This window comes from Oncorhynchus tshawytscha, linkage group LG25 (genome assembly GCF_018296145.1).
Source record: "Oncorhynchus tshawytscha isolate Ot180627B linkage group LG25, Otsh_v2.0, whole genome shotgun sequence".
NCBI lineage: Eukaryota > Metazoa > Chordata > Actinopteri > Salmoniformes > Salmonidae > Oncorhynchus > Oncorhynchus tshawytscha.
This window is the reverse complement of record NC_056453.1, coordinates 3,203,326-3,221,350: the sequence shown is the minus strand read 5'-3', so window position 1 is coordinate 3,221,350 and position 18,025 is coordinate 3,203,326. Positions and strand designations below refer to the sequence as shown.

General features: G+C 43.8%; 1 protein-coding gene across 2 annotated transcripts in view; it reads left to right on the top strand.

Annotated features, from left to right (window-relative positions):
- Window positions 1-461: 461 nt before the first annotated feature.
- prodh2 (proline dehydrogenase 2) overlaps window positions 462-18,025 on the top strand; it is a 38,697-nt gene continuing 21,133 nt past the window's right edge. Inside the window, exons 1-5 of one of the 2 annotated variants that reach the window (XM_042305888.1) lie at window positions 462-542; window positions 11,626-12,070; window positions 12,758-12,948; window positions 15,637-15,763; window positions 16,488-16,559. In XM_042305888.1, coding sequence (XP_042161822.1) covers window positions 11,840-12,070; window positions 12,758-12,948; window positions 15,637-15,763; window positions 16,488-16,559 — 621 coding nt within the window. In that variant the 5' untranslated portion in view covers window positions 462-542; window positions 11,626-11,839. The remainder of the gene's footprint in view (window positions 543-11,625; window positions 12,071-12,757; window positions 12,949-15,636; window positions 15,764-16,487; window positions 16,560-18,025) is intronic. The other variant, XM_042305889.1, reaches the window with a different exon arrangement.

Below are 18,025 nucleotides of genomic sequence, written 5' to 3'. Positions count from 1 at the left end.
TTGCCGACAGTACTTAGTAAGGTATTGCCGATACCTTGGGATCCAACGTGGGCTTGACAGTACCTCTACAACCATTGATTTGTAAGGTATTGCCGATACCTTGGGATCCAACGTGGGCTTGACAGTACCTCTACAACCATTGATTTGTAAGGTATTGCCGATACTTAGGATCCAACGTGGGCTTGACAGTACCTCTACAACCATTGATTTGTAAGGTATTGCTGATACTTTGGGATCCAACGTGGGCTTGACAGTACCTCTACAACCATTGATTTGTAAGGTATTGCCGATACTTTGGGATCCAACGTGGGCTTGACACTGATTTCAAAGGGCTTGACAATTACAATTTGGATCCAACGTGGACTTGACACCAATTATTTGTGCTCTCCGAGGTGAACCTGATGTTTACTCAAGTTAGCCACTCATTAACTGGCTAGTTACCCAATAAATGGTGCAACACGTCTGTGTCCACCCCCATAGAACCTCCCTCTAGATGAAATGTGTCAATCGACTGGTGACAGACCGGGTACTCTGGACATATGGTAAGGGTTCCTTTGCTTTTTCTGTTTTGGTCTTAATTAGCGATGGGCACCTATAAAAAAATATATATTCGTTTAGATTTGCATTTTATTGATACAATATTGATATTGGTTTTATTAAAAATACCATTTTATAGTATGTAGACATTCACATATCAAATTTCCCTTTAAATCAACTGTGGCAGTGCAACTAAGATAATACCTCATAAATTCTTACATTGTGTTTGAGTACTACTGTTATACATAATATGCATTTTTCTACTGAGTGACATGCCTAAAAGTGTTTTTTTTTTTAAATTGAGTGTGTTTTCATCCACATATAAGTTTCAAATCATAACATTGCTGAATTAATGTTAATATTTTTTTATGTTCAAGTGTTGCAACTGTCCCATATAGCATCACTAATAACCCTGCTATTGGGGTCATTTGTAACATCAGGACTTTTCGGATTAAGACAGAAATGTAAAACTTCCACATTTAGCACAGGTGTCTAAACTATATTAATAGTTAGCAGGAAAATAAATGTAAGTTGCCTTTGTGAAATGTACAACTCTCTACATCAAACAGTGTTAGAATAAATACAATTTTAATAAACTCAAAAATGCGTTACAACTGTCCCCGCTCTCCCCTACAGAACTGTCCCCGGTCTCCCCTACAGAACTGTCCCCGGTCTCCCCTACAGAACTGTCCCCGGTCTCCCCTACAGAACTGTACAGAACCCCGGTCTCCCCTACAGAACTGTCCCCAGTCTCCCTACAGAACTGTCCCCGGTCTCCCCTACAGAACTGTCCCCGGTCTCCCTACAGAACTGTCCCCGGTCTCCCCTACAGAACTGTCCCCAGTCTCCCCTACAGAACTGTGTACAGAACCCCGGTCTCCCCTACAGAACTGTCCCCGGTCTCCCTACAGAACTGTCCCCAGTCTCCCTACAGAACTGTCCCCAGAACTGTCAGTCCCCTACAGAACTGTCCCCGGTCTCCCCTACAGAACTGTCCCCAGTCTCCCCTACAGAACTGTCCCCGGTCTCCCCTACAGAACTGTCCCCGGTCTCCCCTACAGAACTGTGTCTCCCCTACAGAACCCCGGTCTCCCTACAGAACTGTCCCCGGTCTCCCCCTACAGAACTGTCCCCAGTCTCCCTACAGAACTGTCCCCGGTCTCCCCTACAGAACTGTCCCCGGTCTCCCCTACAGAACTGTCCCCAGAACTGTCTCCCCTACAGAACTGTCCCCAGTCTCCCCTACAGAACTGTCCCCAGAACTGTCTCCCTACAGAACTGTCCCCAGAACTGTCTCCCCTACAGAACTGTCCCCGGTCTCCCCTACAGAACTGTCCCAGAACTGGTCTCCCCTACAGAACTGTCCCCGGTCTCCCCTACAGAACTGTCCCCAGTCTCCCCTACAGAACTGTCCCCGGTCTCCCTACAGAACTGTCCCCAGTCTCCCCTACAGAACTGTCCCCAGTCTCCCCTACAGAACTGTCCCCGGTCTCCCCTACAGAACTGTCCCCAGAACTGTCTCCCCTACAGAACTGTCCCCAGTCTCCCCTACAGAACTGTCCCCAGGTCTCCCCTACAGAACTGTCCCCAGAAGTCTCCCCTACAGAACTGTCCCCAGTCTCCCCTACAGAACTGTCCCCAGTCTCCCCTACAGAACTGTCCCCGGTCTCCCCTACAGAACTGTCCCCGGTCTCCCCTACAGAAACAGTGCAGGTTACACTGTTAACAGTTTAGAAAACAGTTTCTCCTTCATCTGGACATGGTGTCGTGTGGTTTACTCCACAACGATAAAATTGTCTTTTTGCAGTTCAACACTCACTACTATGTACAGTATATGGACATCAGGTTTTATCTTATTACTCGCCTGATGTTCAAGTGCAATCTTACTGCTCCGAATCAGCAAAATGATGCAACAAAAACCACAAACGTCACACATTGAGTAATACTTCTTAGTGAGTCAGCATCACTTAAATAGTGTTCATGGGAATTTACAGCAGAGGGCTGGAGGGGAGGACAGTATAAGGAGGGAGAGAATGGAGGCACACAGAGTAGGGGAAAGTGGGGTAAGTTGATCCAAAGGGTTAGTTGAGCCACACCTTGTTTCTCGGAAACCATACGCAAACATTTAGGAAGAGGTAATCATTTAATTTGAAGTCTGTGAAGGAAGAAACCACATGGAAAACTGTGGTTAGAAACCTAGGTCCCTAAAACAGATTTCACAAAGTCCAATTCATTTGTTATAGGTTTCATCTAAACCAAAGTAGAAGATTATTTTGTACATCAATTGGGGTCTCTATAAGCTACAATATGACGCCCTAAAACAGGGGTGTCAAACTCGTTCCATGCAGGGCCTAGTGTCTGAGGGGAGTTCCTGCAGACACTCCATGGGATGAGTTGGACATGTGTGCCCTAAACCTAGCATGAAAGAGCATATTTGCAGCTATGTGGGCTAATCTAGTCAAAATGTTTGCTTTGGGGTATGTTTGCTTTGATTACATCGTCAGTTTTATGCATAATATGCATAGTCATTTTTCAATGTGTCATACATATGAATTCAAAACTGCATTATTGTTACAGAGCAGACATCATCATGCCCCATGTATACAAATGTAAAGCAAGCAGGGGTCGAGCCCCCCTCGAGGTTCTTGACAGAGCAGCCAAGGAAATGAGAGAAAAAGAAATCCATTTGAGCAGAAGCAAGGGTTGAAAAAACAGACTGACACTGAAGAGGTACATTGACAAAAAATGTCAAGAACAAGTACCTGTGTGAAAGAGAGGCTATTATAGAGTAGCACAGGCATACTGGTCTTATCTGATGACATGGAGTCTGAGCTTGCTAAACATATCACGAATCTCGCAGACCAGTTTCATGGTCTTTGTAGCCTCAAATGCAGAGATCCTATGAATTGGCACATCGAAACAATGTCCCTGTCCCAGACAATTGGTCAAGAAATGGAAGGGTAAGTAATATTGAACAGAGAAATCTACAAGTAACTGAGTAAATCTACAACACTTGAGTAAATGAGGGTTCTGGCGGCTCTGTTATGGTATGGGGTGGTTATGGGGTGTATTTTCCTGTCATGGTTTAGGTCCACTCAACCCCTTAGTGGGCAAGGTAAATGTCAGTAAATACACAGTCATTCTGAGGGATCACATTCAACCTGTGGTAAATCATCTCTATCCTGATGGGCGCGGATAACAATTCGCCCATCCACAGGGCACGAGTAGTCACTGAATGGTTTGATGGGCATGAAAACCATGTAAACCATATGCAATGGCTGTCTCAGTCTCCAGATCTCAACCCAATTGAACATTTATGCAAGATTTTGGAGCGGCATGAGGAGATGGCTGCCGTTTTACGATCTCCTAACCAATTGTGCTATTGTGTGTTTTTTTTTTTTGCGTTATTTGTAACTTTTTTGTACATAATGTTTCTGCCACTGTGTCTTATGACTGAAAAGATCTTCTAGATATCAGGACAGCGATCACCCCGTACTGGAGGAATACCTTTTCTTTAAAGTGTTGGATGGGAAAGATTTACTACAGACCCCTGACAAGGCCCTCATCCCCGTCATTCGCAGGAGAAAGAGACAGAGATATCGGGGATGAAGATTGGGGTGCCTTGTCAGGATCCAATGATGAGTGGGTAATCTGCCAATGGTGATCGGTCCTATTAGCCAAAGTACAATCATTGGATAATAAAATAGAAGAGCTACCAGCACGTATTTCCTACCAACAGGACATTAAAAACTGTAATATCTTATTTTTCACCGAGTCGTGGCTGTACAGCTGGTGGGTTTTAAGCTTTTTCGGCAGGATAGAACAAATCAAAATCAAATCAAATTTATTTATATAGCCCTTCATACATCAGCTGATATCTCAAAGTGCTGTACAGAAACCCAGCCTAAAACCCCAAACAGCAAGCAAAGCAGGTGTAGAAGCACGGTGGCTAGGAAAAACTCCCTAGAAAGGCCAAAACCTAGGAAGAAACCTAGAGAGGAACCAGGCTATGTGGGGTGGCCAGTCCTCTTCTGGCTGTGCCGGGTGGAGATTATAACAGAACATGACCAAGATGTTCAAATGTTCATAAATGACCAGCATGGTCGTATAATAATAAGGCAGAACAGTTGAAACTGGAGCAGCAGCACGGTCAGGTGGACTGGGGACAGCAAGGAGTCATCATGTCAGGTAGTCCTGGGGCATGGTCCTAGGGCTCAGGTCCTCTGAGAGAGAGAAAGAAAGAGAGAATTAGAGAGAGCATATGTGGGGTGGCCAGTCCTCTTCTGGCTGTGCCGGGTGGAGATTATAACAGAACATGGCCAAGATGTTCAAATGTTCATAAATGACCAGCATGGTCCAATAATAATAAGGCAGAACAGTTGAAACTGGAGCAGCAGCACGGCCAGGTGGACTGGGGACAGCAAGGAGTCATCATGTCAGGTAGTCCTGGGGCATGGTCCTAGGGCTCAGGTCCTCCTCCGAGAGAGAGAGAATTAGAGAACGCACACTTAGATTCACACAGGACACCGAATAGGACAGGAGAGGTACTCCAGATATAACAAACTGACCCTAGCCCCCCGACACATTAACAACTGCAACATAAATACTGGAGGCTGAGACAGGAGGGGTCAGGAGACACTGTGGCCCCATCCGAGGACACCCCCAGACAGGGCCAAACAGGAAGGATATAACCCCACCCACTTTGCCAAAGCACAGCCCCCACACCACTAGAGGGATATCTTCAACCACCAACTTACCATCCTGAGACAAGGCTGAGTATAGCCCACAAAGATCTCCGCCATGGCACAACCCAAGGGGGGCGCCAACCCAGACAGGATGACCACATCAGTGAATCAACCCACTCAGGTGATGCACCCCTTCCAGGGACGGCATGAGAGAGCCCCAGTAAGCCAGTGACTCAGCCCCTGTAATAGGGTTAGAGGCAGAGAATCCCAGTGGGAAGAGGGGAACCGGCCAGGCAGAGACAGCAAGGGCGGTTCGTTGCTCCAGAGCCTTTCCGTTCACCTTCCCACTCCTGGGCCAGACTACACTCAATCATATGACCCACTGAAGAGATAAGTCTTCAGTAAGGACTTAAAGGTTGAGACCGAGTTTGCGTCTCTGACATGGGTAGGCAGACCGTTCCATAAAAATGGAGCTCTATAGGAGAAAGCCCTGCCTCCAGCTGTTTGCTTAGAAATTCTATGGACAATTAGGAGGCCTGCGTCTTATGACCGTAGCGTACGTGTAGGTATGTACGGCAGGACCAAATCAGAGAGATAGGTAGGAGCAAGCCCATGTAATGCTTTGTAGGTTAGCAGTAAAACCTTGAAATCAGCCCTTGCTTTGACAGGAAGCCAGTGTAGAGAGGCTAGCACTGGAGTAATATGATCAAATTTTTTGGTTCTAGTCAGGATTCTAGCAGCCGTATTTAGCACCAACTGAAGTTTATTTAGTGCTTTATCCGGGTAGCCGGAAAGTAGAGCATTGCAGTAGTCTAACCTAGAAGTGACAAAAGCATGGATTAATTTTTCTGCATCATTTTTGGACAGAAAGTTTCTGATTTTTGCAATGTTACGTAGATGGAAAAAAGCTGTCCTTGAAATGGTCTTGATATGTTCTTCAAAAGAGAGATCAGGGTCCAGAGTAACGCCGAGGTCCTTCACAGTTTTATTTGAGACGACTCTACAACCATTAAGATTAATCGTCAGATTCAACAGAAGATCTCTTTGTTTCTTGGGACCTAGAACAAGCATCTCTGTTTTGTCCGAGTTTAAAAGTAGAAAGTTTGCAGCCATCCACTTCCTTATGTCTGAAACACATGCTTCTAGCAAGGGCAATTTTGGGGCTTCACCATGTTTCATTGAAATGTACAGCTGTGTGTCATCCGCATAGCAGTGAAAGTTAACATTATGTTTTCGAATAACATCCCCAAGAGGTAAAATATATAGTGAAAACAATAGTGGTCCCAAAACGGAACCTTGAGGAACACTGAAATTTACAGTTGATTTGTCAGAGGACAAACCATTCACAGAGACAAACTGATATCTTTCCGACAGATAAGATCTAAACCAGGCCAGAACTTGTCCGTGTAGAGCAATTTGGGTTTCCAATCTCTCCAAAAGAATGTGGTGATCGATGGTATCAAAAGCAACACTAAGGTCTAGGAGCACGAGGACAGATGCAGAGCCTCGGTCCGATGCCATTAAAATGTAATTTACCACCTTCACAAGTGCCGTCTCAGTGCTATGATGGGGTCTAAAACCAGACTGAAGCATTTCGTATACATTGTTTGTCTTCAGGAAGGCAGTAAGTTGCTGCGCAACAGCCTTTTCTGAAATTTTTGAGAGGAATGGAAGATTCGATACAGGCTTATAGTTTTTTATAATTAGCTTTTTCAAGAGAGGCTTTATTACTGCCACTTTTAGTGAGTTTGGTACACATGCGGTGGATAGAGAGCCGTTTATTATGTTCAACATAGGAGGGCCAAGCACAGGAAGCAGCTCCTCTGGTAAGATAAGGGTTTGTGGTCTATGTATTTTGTAAACAACAGCTGGTGCATGCAATCTAAGGAAGTCTCAAGGTTTTTCTCACCTAAGGTATAGTATATCATGATTAGCTGTAGACCACAATATCTACCTAGAGAGTTAATCTGTATTTTTTGTAGCTGTCTACATACCACCACAGACCGATGCTGGCACTAAGACTGTATTCCGCCATAAGCAAACAGAAAAACGCTCATCCAGAGGCAGCGCTCGGGGACTTTAATGCAGGGAAACTTAAATTATTTTTGTCTCATTTCTACCAGCATGTTAAATGTGCAACCAAAGGGGGAAAAAACTCTAGACCACCTTTACTCTACACACAGAGACTCGTACAAAGCTCTCTCTCGCCCCCCATTTGGCAAATCTGACCATAATTCTATCCTCCTGATTCCTGCTGTGAGCGGACCAAGTATTTTTTGTCTGTTGCTGTAAAGCGGAAAGGTGGAATAAATGAGTCGGGAGCAGAACATAGAACAAAGTTCTCAATGGAGGTATCTTTTCTTCTCCCACAACCAAGGATGATCTCAAAAGGATAACACGCATCTTCTTTAAAGGAATAAGGAAAACAAAGTAACTGAACTATAACGTACATCAAGAGTGTGTCACCGTCTTAACTATACGTTCGTGGAGAGCTAATTTCTGATGGTGGAGAGAATCAGTGTTTGCCATTCCCATGGGTTAGTCCGTTCCTTTCGCCTCTCGTCTGTCAAGTAAGTCCTCCATTTGGAGAATCATCATGTCCTTTTACCACAAGCTCCCTGGTGGTCCTTCCACACTGCTTACAAATAACAACTGAAGCAGGATGCACCACTGGTTCTCCTGTATATCTTATGTAGGAGGAAGAGAATAGGTGATTAATGCTGCCAGGTGTGCTTAACTGCCTCTGATCCCCTGTACCCACATGCTGGCCTGGGCTACAATCAGTGGGCACAGCCTGCTCCCTGGTGGTCCTTCCACAAGGCTTACAAATAAAAACTGAAGCAGGATGCACCAGTGACTCGGTAAATAAGAAAGTGGTCAGACGAAGCAGATGCTAACTTACAGGACTGTTTTGCTAGCACAGACTGGATTATGTTCCGTGATTCTTCCTATGGCATTGAGGAGTACACCACATCAGTCACTGGCTTCATCAATAAGTGCATCGATGACGTCGTCCCCAGAGTGACCGTACGTACATACCCCAACCAGAAGCCATGGATTACAGGCAACATCCGCACTGAGCTGAAGGGTAGAACTGCCGCTTTCAAGGAGCGGGACTCTAACCCAGAAGTTTATAAGAAATCCTGCTAGGCCCTCCGACAAGCCATCAAACAGGTAAAGCATCAGTACAGGACTAAGATTGAATCGTACTACACCAGCTCCGATCCTCGTTGGATGTGGAAGGGCTTGCAAACTATTACAGACTACAAAGGGAAGCACAGCTGCCCAGTGACACGAACCTACCAGACGAGCTAAATGACCTCTATGCTCGCTCCGAGGCAAGTAACACTGAAACATGCATGAGAGCATCAGCTGTTCCGGATGACTGTGTGATCACGCTCTCCGTAGCCGATATGAGTAAGACCTTTAAACAGGTCGACATTCACAAGGCCGCAGGGTCAGACGGATTACCATGACGAGTACTGTGAGCATGCGCTGACCAACTGGCAACTGTCTTCACTGACATTTTCAACTTGTCCCTGACGGAATCTGTAATACCAACATGTTTTAAGCAGACCATCATAGTCTCTGTGCCCAAGAACACTAAGGTAACCTGCCTAAATTATTACCAACCCTGAGCACTCATGTCTGTAGCCATGAAGTGCATTGACTCTGTACTGTAACACCCTGTATATAGCCTCCACATTGACTCTGTACCGGTACCCCCTGTATATATCCTCCACATTGACTCTGTACCGGTACTCCCTGTATATATCCTCCACATTGACTCTGTACCGTAACACCCTGTATATAGCCTCCACATTGACTCTGTACCGGTACCCCCTGTATATATCCTCCACATTGACTCTGTACCGGTACCCCCTGTATATAGCCTCCACATTGACTCTGTACCGTAATACCCTGTATATAGCCTCCACATTGACTCTGTACCGTAACACCCTGTATATAGCCTCCACATTGACTCTGTACTGGTACTCCCTGTATATATCCTCCACTTTGACTCTGTACTGGTACCCCCTGTATATAGCCTCCACATTGACTCTGTATCATTGACTCTGTATCCCCCTGTATATAGCCTCCACATTGACTCTGTTCCGGTACATTGACTCCCTAACACCCTATATAGCCTCCACATTGACTCTGTACCGTAACACCCTGTATATAGCCTCCACATTGACTCTGTACCGTAACACCCTGTATATAGCCTCCACATTGACTCTGTACCGTAACACCCTGTATATAGCCTCCACATTGACTCTGTACGGTAACACCCTGTATATAGCCTCCACATTGACTCTGTACCGTAACACCCTGTATATAGCCTCCACATTGACTCTGTACCGTAACACCCTGTATATAGCCTCCACATTGACTCTGTACCGTAACACCCTGTATATAGCCTCCACATTGACTCTGTACCGTAACACCCTGTATATAGCCTCACTTGTTATTTTACTGCTGCTGTTTAATTAATTGTTACTTTTGTTTTACATTTTTTTCTTAACATGTATTTTTTCTTAACCAACAATGCTTTAAGAAGTTTTAAGGGCCTGTAAGTAAGCATTTCACAGTAAGGTTGTATTCTGTTGTATTCTGTGCATGTGACAAATACAATTCGATTTGATTTGACAGTGTTTTCCACCACAATCAACAAAACACCAAATTATGGAATTTCTCTCTGAAGAATGGTTCTGCATCCCTCCAGTAGTGTTCCAGACATTTGTAGAATCTATGCCAAGGCAATTTGAAGCTGCTCTGGTGGTCCAAAGACACTTTATGTTGGTGTTTCCATTACTTTGGCAGTTACCTGTCTATCTCAATGTAGACATACATTTAAGATATACAATATACCACACCCCACTCCGTTAATTAAACTTTTACCTACTAGCACCAACACTCACTTACCCCAAGGCGCTCAACTTACCCTGTCCTCATACTCAACTTACCCCATATCCGGGGTAAGTTGTGCCAAGAGATCACTTTTTTTGGACAAGCTATGTTTTCAAAACTTTTATGTTTAAATTCATTCAGATTTTTTCCAGGGATACACAACATCCTGAAAAATATGTAGATATCTTTTTTTTATAGAAAGAATACAATATTTCCCTTGACCTGAATGTAAAGAATGGCTCAACTTCACATTTGGAGAGAAACAGAGAGACATCCTTTGATGACCTATCAGCAGGCAATTAAGTATGATAAGTTGAGAGCCTGTGAGAAGGTCTGGGAGAGGGTTTTGTGCATGAAGGTGTCATGATACTGATAATTTTGTCTCCACAGATGCTTTGTTTACGTTTCTACCGTTGTGGCTAGATGGAGTAGGGCTACCGCTCTATCTAGTGATCGCGTTGAGGACAACAGCTGTTGACAAATGTAGCATTGTAGCTAATCCTAAAGGCGTCCTCATGCTTCCTAGTCAAAACAGTTCAGTAGAGTTTGTGCATATATTATGATGACATTTTGTGACGTTTCTGTTCGTTTTGGACTTCAGTGAGGGTATTTTCGACTGTTCAGGCGCTCATCATTTTTTTCTGGAGGCAATCTGAAAGTCTACGTCCCTTTGTCGGTGATTGGTCAACAGTAGAGATTCTTCAATAAAGGCTTTGTTGTCATTCAACGAGAGACAACTCATTTTCATGCACATTGTTCATTGAAAAATAATGCACCAAACATCTTAGTAAAAACGTCAAAATTAATTTATTGAGTTATGTTAGATTAGTTCTGCGGAAGTGTATACAGGCTACGGTGTCTCAAAATGGAAAAACAGTACTATTGCCACTTTTTTCTCGCTTCTCAAGCAAAGGTCTTACACTCGTTTGGTTCGGCTTGCCGAGTTCAGCCAGGCGCCAGCTGGCGCCAGCTGAACTGAAGCATGCTGATGCCTTTTCCTTACCTTAACCTCATTCTCCTAACCTGCCATGTTCATTCACCTAACCTACCACATTAATCATCCTAACGTGCTCTGTAAACAAACCATCTGTGGTGACAAATATTTTCTGTATCACCAGACTGGACTTCATTTATGCTTTTTACATAAAACTATTCGTTATGCCTTGCTCATATCAATATCAAACATTATCGATATTGGTGCCCACCACTAATCTCGATCAGAGCAATTCATATTTGTGGCTTAGTTTACTCGCATTTGGGGAAATGAACAGTTAACTTAATAGGCATGGATTTCTAATAAGGTACAATTGTCAAAGTTTTAATTCAAGTGGAAAGTAAATGTAATGCGTGTATGGAGGGATACTCATTATCAGCCTCTTGGATAAAAATGGTGAATTGCTGTACTGTAATGATGGTCAATGTTTACTTGTACTGTATTTCTCTTTCTCTGTGTGTGTTTACATGTTCTCTACCCCTCATTCTTCTCTTTCAGCAGGTTCTCAGCTCAGGGTATCTTCACTTGTTTATGTATGTGTGACCCTGTCAGACTGCTGAACAAGCGGTCAAGGCAAAGGGAGTCTACACAACTACGCAAGCAAGGAAAGTAAACACACCACAGACACGCACACACACATTTTAACAGGCACATTGTTCACATACACACATCTACACAGACGTCAGGTCCATCCAGACGCCCTCCATCAGCGATGATGAGGTCTCCACTGCTTTACCCATCATTGCATCACATCCTGTCGCTGAAGCTGTTGGGTACTGCGGCCCCAAAGGCGGTGGAGCGGTTGGCAGCGGACGCCCTCCCCGTGGCGTTGAACTTTGAGGATCCCAGCGCCTTCAGGGTAAAGAGCTTTGGGGAACTGCTCCGAGCATTAGGGGTGTTCCAACTCTGCTCTGTCCCAGTGCTGGTCAACAACTGTGGGAAGGTGAGATACTGGGAGGGAGGGGAGAAGAGATATACACTACATGAGCAGTATGAACCAGGGAAGGGATGAGAGAGAGAGGAATTGAGGGCAATGAGTGAGTGGTGAAGTGAGTGAATGAGTGAGTGTCACGACTTTTGACACCGGCTCATAGGGCTCTGGTCAAAAGTTGTGCATTATATAGGGAATAGAGTGCCATTTGGAACTCAATCAGTAAGTGAGTGAGTGCAGACAGTCAAATGCTTACACTGTTGCACTCAATGTGTCTGTCAATGTATAAAGGTCAAGTATGCTTGCCCGTCTCGGTTTCCCTCCCTGTCAATCAGAGCCCACTCTTTCTCTGCCTCTCATACTCCTTATTTATTTCATATATCCCCCTCTTTACCTCTAGACAGAATTATCTCTTTATTTCTACCTGACTCACTCACTCGCTCTCTCCTTTCCTATAATTTTGACTCACTCATCCTCTCTTTCTTTCTTTCTTGCTTTCTTTCTTTCTTTCTTTCTTTCTTTCTTTCTTTCTTTCTTTCTTTCTTTCTTTCTTTCTTTCTTTCTTTCTTTCTTTCTTTCTTTCTTTCTTTCTTTCTTTCTTTCTTTCTTTCTTTCTTTCTTTCTTTCTTTCTTTCTTTCTTTCTTTCTTTCTTTCTTTCTTTCTTTCTTTCTTTCTCTGTCTCTTCCTCCCACTCTCAGCTCATGTCTGTAGCGCGGACTCTGCTCGGGAAAAGGGGGTTTGCACTGTTCCTGCGGCCCTCTGTATATGCTCAGTTTGTGGCCGGGGAGAGCGAGGGCGAGATCACCCATTCCATGGAGAAGATGAGCTCCCTGGGACTCCGCCCCATGCTGGCTGTGCCCATTGAAGAGGACCTGGGAGAGAGCACTGGGTTAGACAACATATTTCTATGTTAAACCCCTTTCCACACTAGCATGCTAAACTGTACTTCTGGGCTTGGATAGTTTAACTATTGTGGATCAAATCAAATTGTATTAGTCACAAGCGCAGAATACAACAGGTGAAATGCTTACTTACAATCCCCTAAACAACAATGCAGTTTGCAATGCAAATTGGAGAATGGAGTGGGTCTATTGCAAATTGGAGTGGGTCTATGGTTTCTAGGATAATGGTGTTGATGACCTGCCTTTCAAAGCACTTCATGGTTACCGACGTGAGTGCTATGGGTCAGTAGTCATTTAGGCAGGTTACCTTAGTGTTCTTGGGCACAGGGACTATGGTGGTCTGCTTAAACCACGTTGGTATTACAGACTCGGACAGGGAGAGGTTGAAAATGTGAGTGAAGACAGTTGCCAGTTGGTCAGCGCATGCTCGCAGTACACATCCTGGTAATCCGTCTGGCCCTGCGGCCTTGTGAATGTTGACCTGTTTAAAGGTCTTACTCACATCGACTCCGGAACAGCTGGTGCTTTCATACAAGTTTCAGTGTTATTTGCCTCGAAGCGAGCAAAGAAGTAGTTTAGCTCATCTGGTAGACTAGTGTCACTGGGCAGCTCGCGGCTGTGCTTCCCTTTGGTTTGCAAGCCCCGCCACATCTGACGAGCGTCGGAGCCGGTGTAGTACGATTCAATCTTAGTCCTGTATTCATGCTTTGCCTGTTTGATGGTTCGTCGGAGGGCATAGTGGGATTACTTATAAGCTTCCGGGTTATGGGGTCCCGCTCCTTGAAAGCAGCAGCTCTTTTTTTTCTTTTTCTTTTCTTTTTTTTTTTTAACCTTTATTTTACTAGACAAGTCAGTTAAGAACAAATTCTTATTTTCAATGACAGCCTAGGAACTGTGGGTTAACTGCCTGTTCAGGGGCAGAACGACAGATTTGTACCTTGTCAGCTCGGGGATTCGATTTTGCAACCTTTCGGTTACTAGTCCAACGCTCTAACCACTAGGCTACCCTGCCGCCCCAGGGTAGCTCAGTGCAGATGTTGTCTGTAATCCATGGCCTCTGGTTGGGGTGTGTACGTAGGGTCACTGTGGGGACGACATCATTGATGCACTTATTGATGAAGCCAATGACTGATGTGGTGTACTCCTCAATGCCATAGGAAGAATCCCGGAACATAATCCAGTCTGTGCTAGCAAAACAGTCCTGTAGCTTAGCATCTTTTTCATCTGACCACTTTTTTATAGACCGAGTCACTGATGCTTCCTGCTTTATTTTTTTCTTGTAAACAGGAATCAGGAGGATAGAATTATGATCAGATTTGCCAAATGGAGGGTGGAGGAGAGCTTTGAACGGTTCTCTGTGTGTGGAGTAAAGTTGTCGGAATACAGCTCATTGAGTGCGTTCTTAGTGCCAACATCGGTCTGTGGTGCTATGTAGACAGCTACGAAAAATACAGATGAAAACTCTCTAGGTATACATTGTGGTCTACAGCTTATCATGAGATTTATTTAAAAAATATATTTAACCTTTATTTGACTAGGCAAGTCAGTTAAGAACATTTTTTTATTTACAATGACGACCTAGGAACAGATGCTCTACCTCAGGTGAGCAAAGCCTTGAGACTTCCTTAGATATTGTGCATCAGCTGTTGTTTACATATATGCAGTCCGCCACCCCTTGTCTTACCAGAGGCTGCTGTTCTATCCTGCCGATACAGCGTATAACCAGCCAGCTGTATGTTGATAATGTCGTCGTTCAGCCACGACTCCGTGAAGCATAAGATATTACAGTTGTTAATGTCCCGTTGGTAGTTTAATCTTCCTTGTCGGTCGTCGATTTTATTTTCCAATGATTGCACGTTAGCTAGAAGAACGGAAGGTTTATTCGATCGCATACGAATTCTCAGAAGGCAGCCTGACCTTCGTCCTCTTTTTCTCCATTGTCTCTTCACACAAATGACAGGGATTTGGGCCTGTTCCCGGGAAAGTAGTATGTCGTTCACGTTGGGCTCTTCGGACTTGTTAAATGAAAAGAAAATGTCTGCCAGTTCGTGGTGAGTTATCGCTGTTCTGATGTCCAGAAGTTATTTTCGGTCATAAGAGATGGTAGCAGCAACATTATGTACAAAATAAGTTAAAGATATGTAACCAGGCTCAGTTCAGTTTGGCTCAGTGGTGTGAAAAAGGTTTTATGCTGGCAATGCTCGGCTACCATACGCAGTGCAATTACATGGGTTTCATGCAGCACTTTACATAAATTGATGATAAAGATCTATTTCACTTTTTTCAATGTTTGTTTTTATTCAGAAATATTGAAGGGCCTCCAGAGTAGCGCAGCGCTCTAAGGCAATACATTGCAGTGTTTGAGGCGTCACTACAGACCCGGGTTCGATCCCGGGCTATGTCGCAGCCGGCCACAACCGGGAGACCCATGAGGTGGCGCACAGTTGGCATCGTCCTTATTAGGGGAGGTTTTGGCTGGCCGGGATGTCCTTGTCCCATCGCGCTCTAGCGATTCCTTGTGGCGGGAGTTGCAGTGTTGAGACAAGACTGTAACTACCAATTGGATATAACGAAATTGGGGAGAAAAGGGGCAAAACAAAATTCAAATAATAATAAAAAAAATATGGAATAACTTTCAGTCTGAATGCATGTGGTCAAATATCAATTGTCAACAGGGAGCGAAGGTACAACGACAACCTGGCGTCCATGTTGGAATGCGTCGACATGTCCCATAGCAATGCATGGAGCAAAGATCCCATGATGCAGCTGAAGATCACTGCCTTGCTCAGTCCAGAGCTGTGTGTAAGTGTATGACTTACTTGACTAAAACCCTTTTACTCTGCGAGGAGCATAGTTCATGCTTTTTTGTTTGTTAAGTTTATTTCTTCCATCTTTTTGTAAGTGAATGCCTTTCTATTGAAACAATCTTTCTCCATTGTGTGTAATCATGGTATTAATTAGACCTTTGAAGACTACATCATTTTAATTGTACTATCCTGCAGGGTTGGGGCCAATTCCATTTCAATACAGTTCCACATTTTCCACATTTTAATCATAGAAAATCCTTGAGGAGAATTGGAATTTCAGTTTGCATCCAGAATTGAATTTAAATGGAATATACCCCATATACCCCAGCCCTGCTGTCTTCCTGTCCCTATGCAATATATTGTTTAAGCAATAAACACTACATTCCTGTGTAGCCTGAGTGCCCGTCTGTTTGTGCTATCATACCAACTTCTTGTTGTCATGACACACAATGTTTACCTTGACAAGGACTGAAATTGTAAGCGCACAAACAGGTCTGGGACCAGTCTAGCTCTTGTGTATAACTAGCTCTCTATTATTTATTAACAATATCGTCCAATAAAGGGACGATATTGGATCAGGATCAGGTCCTCCCTGTCCATAATAATATAATTCAATATGATCTAAGTGGAAAAACCGATCCTGAATCAGCAATCCGACTCTGAGGCACTTGATAAATGCGGGCCCAGATCTCTGTTGACACATTTCCCTTTGTACTTAGGTGAAGCTTTCAACCCTGCTCTCAGAACAACAGTATGACCTAGACCTCCTAGTCAGAGCCATGGACGGAGAGGTGGGTGAGCCATTTTCTGAGATGTTCAGATGCCTCTCTATTTATAAGTCTAGAGCAGTGGTTCCCAAACTTTTCATAGTCCCGTACCCCTTCAAACATTCAACCTCCAGCTGTGTACCCCCTCTAGCACCAGGGTCAGCGCCCTCTCAAATGTTGTTTTTTTGTCATCATTGTAAGCCTGCCACACACACACACTATATGATACATTTACTAAACATAAGAATGAGTGTGACTTTTTGTCTATACGATACATTTATTTCTGTACAGCACTAAATAATAAATATCAGCTGATGTAAGAAGGGCTATATAAATACATTTGATTTGAAATTTGATTTGTTTTATTCAACATAAGAATGAGTGTGAGTTTTTGTCACAACCAGGCTTGTGGGAAGTAACAAAGAGCTCTTATATGACCAGGGCACAAATAATAATATAATAATAATCAATAATTTTGCTCTTTATTTAACCATCTTACATATAAAACCTAATTTGTTAATCGAAAATTGTGAATTACTCACCACAGGTTAATGAGAAGGGTGTGCTTAAAAGGATCGACATAAATATGCAATGTTGGGTTGTATTGGAGAAAGTCTCAGTCTTCAATCATTTTCCACACACAGTCTTGTCTGTATTTAGTTTTCATGCTAGTGAGGGCCGAGAATCCACCCTCATATAGGTACAGTGGCTTGCGAAAGTATTCACCCCCTTGGCATTTTTCCTATGTTGTTGCCTTACAACCTGGAATTAAAATGGATTTTTTGGGGGGTTTGTATCATTTGATTTACACAAAATGCCTACCACTTTGAAGATACAAAATATTTTTTCTTGTGACACAAACAAGAAATAAGACACAAAAACAGAAAACTTGAGCGTTTATAACTATTCACCCCCCCAAAAAAAAAGTCAATACTTTGTAGAGCCATCTTTTGCAGCAATTACAGCTGGAAGTCTCTTGGGGAATGTCTCTATCAGCTTGGCACATCTAGTTACTGGGATTTTTGCCCATTCTTCAAGGCAAAACCGCTCCAGCTCCTTCAAAATGGATGGGTTCCGCTGGTGTACAGCAATCTTTAAGTCATACCACAGATTCTCAAGGCAGGATACTCTGAGCGCAGCCCAATCCAGAAATCTGGCAGTGGCTTCTGATTAGATTTTCACAGAACCGCTTGTTGCAATTTCAATGAGGCTCTCTTGTTCAGTGGACTGGAGGCAGGGCATGAAAGGGTTAATGAATCCAGTTGTTTGTGTCATCCGTTTCGGGAAAGTACCTGCGTAATTGCGCACCCAACTCACTCAGGTGCTTCGCTATATCCCATTTGACATTGTCCGTAAGCTTGAGGTAATTTGCACACAAAAAATCATACAAAGATGGAAAAACCTGTGTGTTGTCCTTGTTAATGCAGACAGAAAAGAGCTCCAACTTCTTAATCATAGCCTCAATTTTGTCCTGCACATTGAATATAGCT